General features: G+C 40.9%; 1 protein-coding gene across 4 annotated transcripts; it reads left to right on the top strand.

Annotated features, from left to right (window-relative positions):
* The first annotated feature begins 82 nt into the window (after positions 1–82).
* gpsm2 (G protein signaling modulator 2) lies at positions 83–11085 on the top strand. 4 transcript variants are annotated; one of them, XM_067605661.1, is made up of 16 exons: positions 83–271; positions 1123–1161; positions 3385–3759; positions 6323–6544; positions 6635–6770; positions 6896–7035; positions 7534–7657; positions 7795–7910; positions 8389–8544; positions 8666–8774; positions 8929–9058; positions 9162–9238; positions 9322–9510; positions 9599–9758; positions 9873–10063; positions 10217–11085. In XM_067605661.1, exons 3-16 carry the CDS (start codon positions 3695–3697, stop codon positions 10397–10399), a joined length of 1998 nt encoding a protein of 665 aa, XP_067461762.1. In that variant the 5' UTR covers positions 83–271; positions 1123–1161; positions 3385–3694; the 3' UTR covers positions 10400–11085. The 4 variants fall into 4 exon arrangements, with proteins under 4 accessions (XP_067461762.1, XP_067461764.1, XP_067461765.1 ...); XM_067605663.1 differs by lacking the exon at positions 3385–3759 and having other exon boundaries at positions 84–271; XM_067605662.1 differs by lacking the exons at positions 83–271; positions 1123–1161 and adding an exon at positions 2784–2800.

Here is an 11085-nt window from a genome sequence, read left to right on the forward strand (position 1 = left end):
GGAGTGGCTACCTTTGAATGGTGTCCTCTGATTGGCTGGTTGGAAAAAAACACATAGCGTAGTACAGCAGCAGGGCTTCTCAACTCATCGAAGTTAAATCCAAGTTTAAGAAAAGTTAAAAGGACAATGTAGTTTTGGGCTGTACATTAAATAGCCTTGCTTTAACGTACAACTGTCCACTTTTTTTAAAAGGAAGCTAGTTTTTTATACTCATGACACAGTGAAGAAAAGACGAGGAGAATTGATCATTGTTCGAACTGGATCGTCTAACGTAAGTTTAGCAGCTAACAAGCTAACTAGCTAATCTTTAGCTAGATGTGATAACGTTATTTACTGTAATTAATCAGAGAGGGATGAATTCACTAACGGAGGTTGTTGCTTCGAAATGGCTGTAATGTTACTTTGGTACACAAAATCTCTGACAATAGTACCGACCAGAACAGTCTGGTGTTTGCTATCTGCTCCCAGTCGATCGTTCTCAAGGTGGAGTAAAATCTGTCAGAATTAAGCTATTTGTCCAGTAGAGATTAATCAAAACGTAAAAAGTTACTGATTTGTCTCAAAAAGTTTGAAAAATCAATGGTTACTGCTTGTTACAACGCCGGTAGACATGTCTATCAGAATCATATATATTGTAGTATTACATAAATAATTACAATAATTGGTAAGTTTTTTTTGTGTTAAGTTACACAGTTATGGGCACTTTCATACAGATTTCATTTCACTTTCAACTTGTCACATCATGTGATTAATATGCTAGTTTAGTAAAAAAAAAACAGTATCGAAACTGTGGAAAAGTGCTAATTCAAATTTATGGTGATTTTGGAGGCTGTAGTTTGAGTTGATGTTGAAATGTATTGCGTAATACCGGTATATATCACCAATATTTAGGTAAGGTTAGGCTATGTACACTAAGTCTTACTGTTTGTAGGTGTACCTAACAAACTGGCAACTAAGTGTGTTAATCATCGTTTGTACTAAAGCATATAGTGTGAATTTAATTTGATATCATACCTGTATCATAACCATGGGAGGCAAAATACACAAACATTCATACACAAAGTTAAGTAACCACAACACCAATTTATTTAGATGTAAAGTTATTCACACTTTTCCTTGCAGGCTTTCCCGATTTCCTGTTCCTGTGCGGAAGAGTTACCGGTCAGTACTTATTTAGTTGTTTCATCTCTTGCTTTCTTTTGTTTTGGTGAAGGCTTTTGCTGGGTCATGGTCTAATGCTGAGTGGTGTTTCCATATTTAGATTTTGCTGTCAGAAGCAGTACTCATTTTAGTGCATCAATGAGCTGTAAGCACAATGAAAATAGATCTGCTGTGTGTTCAAGATGAAATCATGTCCTGTTTGTGACTCAAAAAGGAGTCTGTGATTACCTCCTGTGAAGCTGTCAATTAAAATCAAGCTCTTGTTTCCTTTGATGTACGTCTAGTCATGAATCACTTCTCCCAGTTTCGCGCTTGTCCACGAACACTGTAGCTTTGTGAGCTGGTCAGGTCTCTTGGAAACACACCCATTTGGCATACAATGGTGGAAAAGGCTGCTCGAACACTGGCACACATCAATTGGTAATTATACAAATGTGCAGGAACATGAACAGTGCAGAGTCCCAAAGCTCTGGGCTTCAGACTGTGTTAAAGCTGTTGATGTTTCTGCACCGGCAGGAATAACAGGCTGGGCGAAAAGATTATTTCAATCTTGTGCCATTTTTTTCTTTTCAGACAGCTGGATTTAAACACAAGTACTCAACATATGTGGACTTTAATTTGCCAAAGGCTGTTTTTGTTGGTTAAAGCATGGATTATACAAGCTCTCCTCTATAAATGTGCTATATCAGTAGCAAAGTGCCTCATATACACACTTTTGCATGTGCACACACAAGCCCCTGTCTTTGTATTTTTTATTGGGCTCTAAAATTTAAAACATTTAGTGTTGAATGATGACTGACACTCATACAGTGTAGCGTATTGTACAAGAGCTCAAACAGGCATGAGTTGTTTTGGATGTGGTGTGTGTTTTTAAGATTTGTGCTCTTCTTGCACTATGAGCTCAGTGCTGATCTAATACTTGTCAAACAAGGACCTGCCCAGCAAACCTATTGTAGATTAAAGTTCCTTATCCAATATGGTTTCAGAATACTGGCCCTCTTCTAGGTAGAACTGGGCCTTATTTAATAATAAATTCTGCAGGTTGACAAAATTTTGAATTTTAAGTAAGCAAATTAAATATAAAGTAATAATCATCATGGTTGTTGTAAGGAGGGATTTCACAAATCATCAAGATTGATATTCACACGTTTTTGTTCCTCATTTTTGCATTTTAACTTAAGAATGTTCCGCTTATTATTGATGTAGACAGTCAGATACAGTCAGGTACTTTTCTTATATCTTTTCACATAGTCATTTTGTTAATAAGAGGAATATGCTAAGATAACAGGAAGGCAATTCAGTATACCAGGCCTGTATGTAGATGTGGATATTTTGATGGAGAAAGAGCACAGTTACGGTTATTTACATTGCCTAATCTATCAACTGTAATGCAATTGTAATGCTATGTGTTGTAACTGTCAACTGTCACCATGCCCTCTGTCTCTGAAAGGGTTTTAGATGCACACGCTGCTTGTTGTTTATCACCTCTACTTTGTCTTTTAGCTCTAATTCAATGTAAAGAATGAACCCAGTTTGGAAATATCTTGCCTGCTCTATTTCCCATGCAGAGGGGAGGGGCTGAAAGGCTAAACTTGGGGGACAAGTGGGTGCGGCTAGTATGACCTCATGGAGAAATGAGGTAACGGTTGGCTCCGGTCTCTACTTAATGCAATCCATCTTATCCATGTAGCTTGCTTATCACTGTCCTTTCCTTTGGTGGAAGTCACGTCCACACAGTAGGTTCATATGTTTTACTTCTTTTATTTTTCCAGTTGTGTCTGGACTGTTTCAGAGCTGCTTTTTCTAAATTTTGTGATTTTTTTTTTCTTGGCAAATCATGCAATAAGTTGTTGGTTGGGTACTGTTAGTTTTCGGTGATTTCCTATGATTTGCATCTACACACCCTGGCGATTATATTCTTCCTCTCATCTCTGCTTGCATAGCTGTCACATCATCAAGTGTTCATAGCTCGGTCACCTTGTAGCACCTTGTAGCACCTTTAGAGCGCTCACACTCCATCTCCAAGCTTGGACGAATTGAGTCACAGTCTTAAGATTGACAGCTCGCCTGTGATGACCCCCCCTCCCATCCCTTTCGTTCCTGCCCTGCTCTCTCACTTCCTGCCTGCCCCGCTTGTGCACGCTGCTGTTTGGTTGGTGTTGCCATGGCACCGCGTGGCCCAGAAAGAGGCTTCACACGCAGCATCTTGTGTTCTCTTCACAGAGGGCCGCTGATGAGAGATTGAAGGGCAGTGACGCAAAACACACAGTATACGAAAGCAGCCCTGTGGACTGGCGCTCAGGACTCTGCAGCTCTGTCTAACATGCATGGGGTAACCTTCCCCTGTCCACATTCAGCAGAGGGACAATCGCAGTCTTGACCAAATTGGGTGATTTTTTTTGTACGGTTCGCCTCCTGTTGCCCGATTCTCTTTGACCAAAGATTTTTTTTTCTTTCTTGTTGGCTCTTGTTTTTAAACGCAACCATTTTTTCGGGAACTAAATTGGGATTGTCCCTCATATTATGCACTTCAATGGATACCAGCGGCTCACTGGTTAGCATGCGGGCTGAGGACCAGTCCTTCAATGTTCGCTACAGGTAGGAATCTCTCCTCTCTCAACTAAAATATAGTTGTAGAGCTCTGTATTTATCTTTTATATCTTTATCTCTTTGTTTTGACTCGATTCATTTCAGAAGGGACTTTAAATGAAGGCATTAAATGTTGGTGAAGAGAAGAAGAAGGTCTTTATATTTTTGATTATTTAATGCTTGTTACGTAAGATGTGTCAGTGCCAGGTAACAGATGAGGTATTGATTTATTTGGTGTTGACTTGTTGAGGAAGTGATGGTATTGAGTGTAATATGGGCTTGAAAATAGAGGCCTGAGTTAAATTATAGAGGAGGAGTCTTTTTTTTTCACAGTGCTTCCTGTGAGTTTGTTGACTAAAGGCAGGTGAGTTTCCCAAAAAGGTATCAGCCAGCTGTCCCTACATAACCAGGTAAAGAGCTCTGGAAGCAGGTGTGACTTGCCAAACAGAGAAAGAACTGCTCCAGCTACCTTCAATATTTAACAAGCCCTGAAAAATTCATCACTGCCGGCTTTGTTTATTGCTACATGTGTGTGCAACTTAATTGGATAGAGTAGACGTATGCTCGGTGGGAGGATCTGTTTTTTTCTGTGGTCCTATGAATGCTACTGTCAGGATGGTAATTCTCAATGAACTGATTCCATTAGACTTCACTACAGACTCTGCTTGAGTCTGGCATGTCTAATAAAGCTACTTAGCTCTGTAATCTGTTGGGTGCACATACTCTACAGCAGTAATCTCAGGTGACCAGGTTAGAGGACAGTTTGACAGAGAGACAAGCAGATTAGCTCAGAAAATACTGATTCAGCGGTTTCCCTGCTGCCTTGCATTTGGGGTTAATACTGTGACAACATCACACGCGTCTCCTTGAAGGTTTTCCAACGTGTAGTGTTAAATGTGACGTCAGAGGACCAGTGGCTTTTATGTCACAGGAGATGAACGCTATTTTTTTTTAGCTTGTTTTTTAGACTTAAATGAACAACAAATAAGATTCATCTTATTTTAGTATAGGCTACTGAGTTGGTCTGAGATTATCTCTCCATGCTTCGGGGAAAGAGAAGGAGCCGCAGCAGTGGAAACCTCATTAGATGCCTCTCAGATGTTCCATGTGCTTTTGTTGTTGTTGTAAGACAAGAAAGGCCGGCAGGTAGGCTAGTATTTACCATAGCTATAGTGTTGAATGGTATGTTGTTAACTAAGTAGAAAACAAAAAGTAGGTTCTTCTCATTTAAGGCCTAAGACTAATGATTACATAAACTTTATGGACCATTCAGGGCACCATGTTTGCCTTTGTTAATTATAGCCTCGCTGAGGAAAGAAACAAGCTGCATTGTTTGGTGTTTTTGTGTAATTTTAGTAGCACATCATAGACTATGTAAGCTATTACTTCATGTGAAGAGTTTATGTATTTGGGTCAGCTTCTAACAAAACTTTGGGTGGGTACAGGAGGAAAGCTTGAGATAAACAAACTGAAAAGACTTTGTGTGACTTTGTGCTGATTTCCTGAAAAACAAAAGTTGGCAGGCTAACGGCTTTTGCTCTGCATGATATGCTGCTTAATCTAAAGTTAATCCATCTGCAGATAAGTCGCCAGCCATTGTCTGACAGTCTTTTCATCTGGCCTCGAAATGCCTGAGCCTATCTCATTTGTAACTCCACAAGGCTTGGTTATTGAGTTGTCTTAGAGGACACACTTCAAATTGCGAATAAAAAAAATCACATCCTAAGTTTTTCTATATTGATTTCTTACGCTATAGGAAGCCATTTACTGCATCATTTTGATTTCAGAATGTGTTGAAACATAACCAACAATCTGAACAGTTACTTTAATGTTAGGAAGGAAAACCTTGCTTTCACACACCATATTGTCAGAAATTCGAGATAATGTGAATTTTTTTGTCTCTTAAAAAGATTGATTTTTAAGAACCAAGTCACAAATTTCAGTTGTTGGAGCATCTGTGAACACACCCAACAAGGAAGTGTTTCAAAGCAGGGATTGTCTAACAAACTGAACTGACAAATGAAATGAAAAATTCTGCAAGTCCATTTTTATTCTGTGGTCATGAATGGAAACTAATGCTTGCATGAAAAGAAGGAAATTCATCTAAAACCCAATGGTATGGTTTTACCCTGCAGCCTAATAAACTGGGGAGTAATGAACATTTCTGCCCAGTTTTAACTTCATCTGACTGGAAAAGCACCCTCTTTACTTTCTGACGCATGTCAAAAGGATGTGAGAGCTACCATAACAAACAAACCCCAGTTGGAGCCATTGTTCTCTGTAGGTGGAAGGAAGTAACTAAACAACATTCCCTGTTTAAAGCTTTTGCTTCGAAAAAGGCTGTTCACCAGTCGGGAGTGAAGTCCGTTCAGTTGTCTTTAGGTTACAGCCAAAGACGATTTAGTTTTCTACAACTTCTTTAACTTTGGTCCTTAGTTTTGGTTCTAAATACAGCACATTGGAGCCAGTCATGGTGCTCAGTACATGTTTTCTTGAGGTTTAGCCAGTTCAAACAGCAGACCAGACTCGTGTTTAACCCTTGAGCGACTGAATGTTCTCCTGTCTGCTGTAGGATGGAGGTGTCCTGCTTGGAGCTGGCATTGGAAGGTGAGCGTCTCTGTAAGGTGGGGGACTACAGAGCTGGCGTCTCCTTCTTTGAAACTGCCATCCAGGTGGGTACAGAGGACCTGCAGGTGCTCAGTGCCATCTACAGCCAGCTTGGCAATGCCTACTTCCACCTGCATGAGTACGCTAAGGCCCTGGAGTTTCACCGGCATGACCTCACCTTGACCAGGTTGGACTTACACAAGAACCTGCACAACTCTGTTAACAGGTCATCACACATACAGATTTTTATTTTACTAAGGTGATATGTGTTACGTAGGACCATTGGAGACCTGCTTGGAGAAGCCAAAGCCAGTGGGAACCTTGGCAACACGTTGAAGGTGCTGGGGCGGTTTGACGAGGCTGTGGTTTGCTGTCAGAGGCACTTGGACATAGCGAGGGACATTAATGACAAGGTGAGGCAGCTGCAGTAGTAGCATTATTAACCTCTTGTAAAAGACATAATGTATCTCAGGAGATTTCTTGGTTAAATAAATAAGCTGATTGTAAGGTATGTTTTTTTTTCCTGGGTTTGTGTCAGGTGGGTCAGGCAAGAGCTCTGTATAACTTTGGGAACGTGTACCATGCTAAAGGCAAAAGTATTTGTTGGAGCGGAGCTGAGCCTGGAGATTTCCCAGAAGAGGTCATGATGGCACTGAGACAGGCAGCTGAGTATTATGAGTAAGTCAGTGTGTGTGTGGGTGTTTTAACCATATAAGTCTCACATTATACGATACTTATTAATAGGGCTGCAACTAATGATTATTTTCCTTGTCGCTTAATGTGCTCATTACTTTCTCTATTAATCATTTGGTCCCATAAAACATCAGAAAACAGTGAAAAATGCCCATCACAATTTCCTTTAGCCCAATGTAACATCTTGGAATATCTTGTTTTGACCGACCAACAGTCCAAACTTCCAAAATATTTCAATTTACTGTAATGGAACATTAAATTTGAGCACATTTGAGAACCTGGAACCGTCAAATATTTGGCATTTTTGCCTAAATATGACTTAAACGATTACTTGATTACCAACTAATCAATTAATTGACTAATTGTTGCAGCTCTATTTATTAATGATACAATACCTTGCAGCTAACCAGCCAACTGTTATTAGATATCTATATCACTGAGCTGGTTGCTGTCTGACCATTGGATTGTACGTGTATGTTTTAGGGCGAACTTGGCGATAGTGAAGGAGCTTGGAGATCGGGCTGCGCAGGGCCGAACCTATGGCAACTTAGGCAATACCCACTACTTACTGGGAAACTTTCGCAAAGCTGTGGCCTCTCATGAACAGGTGAGAGGAAACCCTGAAAATCCTTTCTTCATTTACAACACAATAGACAAGCTGAATAAGCATGACAAACTACTTCTGTAATTACAGTGATTGTAAAGAAATGATAAAAACTCAATTCTGTTTCTATCTTTGTTCAGCGCCTGCAAATAGCAAAGGAGTTTGGCGACCGTTCGGCGGAGAGACGGGCTTACTGCAACCTAGGAAATGCCTATATCTTTTTGGGGGAATTTGAAGTGGCAGCTGAACATTACAAGTAAGCCGGCCTCATCAGGCTTCATCACTACCATCACACTAATTTCCAGCACGAATGTGCGGGCCACTCTGCATGCTTGACAACTCTCGCAACACATTAAAAAAAAAAAAAAAATCTGTACATGTAGAATCTTATTTAGCAAGTAGTGTGCAGAATAAGTAAGAAAATACTCTTACTGGTATGACTTATCTAAAAAGACATGAAGTTATGCATTCCACTTTATCATATTTCTTTTTCTACTTACTGCTGCCAAGATTTAAATGTTGGGTGTGGTGTTACATAATCATCTTTGTTGAAAGACAAATTGTTGCGCCACCATCCAAATATTAAGCTTCCCTTGTGTGTGATATGATATGTGCTTCAGTGTATAAAATATTCCTGGACTTCTGAGAAAGACGGCCTTTGATATGGAGAGCCACAGGCAAATTCTGAGGTCTCACCGCAGTATTTTAAACCAGCTTGTCTGCATGTTTGTCAGGAGGACGCTGCAGCTGGCGAGGCAGTTGAAGGATCGAGCTGTGGAGGCCCAGGCCTGCTACAGTCTGGGCAACACCTACACGCTGCTCCAAGACTATGAGAGAGCCATAGACTACCACCTCAAACACCTGATCATAGCCCAGGACTTCAATGACCGGTACCAACACACACACACAGCACACACTCACTATAGGAAGAATTTATGCAATTGTTTCCTACATTTTGACTATGCCTTATACAATTATATACAACAGTTAAATGTTCTATTGTTTCTGCAGGATCGGGGAGGGTCGTGCATGCTGGAGTCTGGGAAACGCTCACACAGCGCTGGGGAACCATGACCAGGCCATGCACTTTGCTGAGAAACACCTGGAAATCTGCAAAGAGGTACACAAAATGAATGAAAGCAACATAAATTTCCTTTCACTTGAATATTCTATGTAGTCTCACTTTGAAAACTTAACAAAAACAGGTAAAGAAATCATTTAGTTGTAAAATTAACCTTCCTGTGTGTGTCTGTTTTTTTTTTTTCTTCCTCCAGACTGGAGACAGGAGTGGGGAGCTGACGGCTCGTATGAACGTGTCTGATCTCCAGACGGTGCTGGGTCTGAGCTATAGCACAAATAACTCCACTTTTTCAGAGAATAAAGATATAGACTACAACTTGCATGGTAAAAAAAAATCACAAACCCTGAATTCTCAAGATATAAGTTATTTAAGATGTTTTTAACAGTGCAGTATGTGTAAAAGTTGGTAATACTGTTTATGTTTTAGGAGCAAGGCCCAGGATGAGCAGAAGACACAGCATGGAGAACCTGGAGCTGATGAAACTCACACCAGACAAAATTAATGTAAGAACTGTTTTGCTTTCTATTGTATTCCCACTTTGCTTCTTTCTGCACTGTGATAACTAATCTTTTCCTGTGTACTGAAGGGTCAGAAGTGGAACAGTGATATTCTGACCAAACAGTCCAAACCTTCCCTGGCCAAGAGCTCCTCAAAGTTATTCTTTGTCAGCCGTCTGCGTGGGAAGAAGTACAAGTTTGGTGGCTCCAGTAAGGTCCTCCAGGACACCAGCAACACCCTGGACACCAGCCAGACCGCTGCACAGGGACCACAGAAGGTACATGCTGATAACCCCACACACAAACACACACGTCTCTTTCACTCTCCTACAGCTATTATCAAACAATATATTTTCCTTTTTTTAGCGACTCAGTCCTGACATGCTCGGAGACGAGGGCTTCTTTGATCTGCTCAGCCGTTTCCAGAGCAACCGTATGGATGACCAGCGCTGTTCAATAAAGGATAAGGGCAGCAGGTTTTCATTAAACAGTGGCCCAGAGTCGCCTCCCAGAGCCATTAGGAAATGTGAGTCTATTCATTCACACACACAAAATTCAACCAATCACCACGTTAAAACTTAACATTGAAACTGATTTTCTTTCTCTTCTGCCCCTTCATCGATCATCTCTAACTCTGTAGCTGTGTCAGAGTCTGCCAACGTATCAGGCGCCCAGGGCCGCCAGTTGGGTGAGTCGTCAGGAGCAGGGGGAAGCCTGCCCGGCCTCAGACTCAATCAAAACGGCAACCAGGCCATGCTCAGCCACCTGATGGCCAACGCTGACAACGCAGAGCCTGATGACGACTTCTTCGATATGCTTGTCAAGTGCCAGGTGGGTCATGCCTGTGTTTTTACCAAATATTCAGAGCCTAAACAAAAAGGCTATTTGGTACTCAGTCACTGTAATGTGCTTTCAGAAGACAAATAAAAAAACTTGAACCACATCTCAAACTCACTCTTATGTCCTCCTTCCTTGCTCCACCAGGGGTCCCGTTTGGATGACCAGCGCTGTGCACCTCCCCCTCCTCCAGTCCGAGGGCCCACTGTACCAGATGAGGACTTCTTCAGCCTCATAATGCGCTCTCAGGCCAAACGAATGGACGAGCAACGCGTCACCTTGCCGTCTGCAGCGAACGCTACAGCCCGGACCAGCACCAGCTCCAAATGAACTAAGCACTAAAGGGACATACAGGTGTTTTATTTTGAAGGTTTGGACAGCGTTGTGATAAACCATCAAGATGGTTACTCAGAAGAAAGACCTGTGTCTCACTACATTTGTTCTTCTGGACAAAACAAAGCACTGTCAGCATTGTGTGTGGTTAACAGAATGGAAAAATCTCTAATTTCTAATTTTCTTCGCACAACTTGCACAACATCCACAAACTCTGAGTGGTGTCAGGGACAAAAGTGTTGTTTTTTTAACCTTGTTTTTCATGATTTCATTTCACACTGTGTATTTTTCAATACACAACTGCAGTTGTTTATATTTATTGTACTTTTTTATTATTGTTAGGATTCTGTTAACTGCCGTCCGAACCTTCAACCATCAAGTAATGTGGTTTAACTCACAGTGTTGTCTGCGTCAGTGCAGACAGGTACAGCACTCTCTGTATTTTGTATATATGTAAGGTTTATGTTTGATTAAGAGTTACAGAAGTCAGACTAATTAAATTTACAAAAGCTATTTTAAGCAAACTGTTTGATAAAAAGATGAATTTAACCCGTGTACAGCCCTTATACTCTTTTGTACTAAATGTTTTGAGTGCGGTCAGAGGAGTAAAACCTCTCTCATGTACGCATTTTGTTTTGATTTTTTAAGTGTTTGAAGTAAACTGTTCATTTCAACAAAACATA

The sequence above is a fragment of the Thunnus thynnus genome, chromosome 12 (assembly GCF_963924715.1).
Source record: "Thunnus thynnus chromosome 12, fThuThy2.1, whole genome shotgun sequence".
Classification (NCBI taxonomy): Eukaryota; Metazoa; Chordata; class Actinopteri; order Scombriformes; family Scombridae; genus Thunnus; species Thunnus thynnus.

Excerpts from the sequence above, each read along its gene's own strand:
- gpsm2 (XM_067605661.1), top strand. The coding sequence starts at position 3,695 with ATGGATACCAGCGGCTCACTGGTTAGCATGCGGGCTGAGGACCAGTCC. Across the intron at positions 3,760-6,322 it reads TCCTTCAATGTTCGCTACAG|GATGGAGGTGTCCTGCTTGG; the intron begins GTAGGAATCTCT and ends TGTCTGCTGTAG. Across the intron at positions 10,064-10,216 it reads ATATGCTTGTCAAGTGCCAG|GGGTCCCGTTTGGATGACCA; the intron begins GTGGGTCATGCC and ends TTGCTCCACCAG.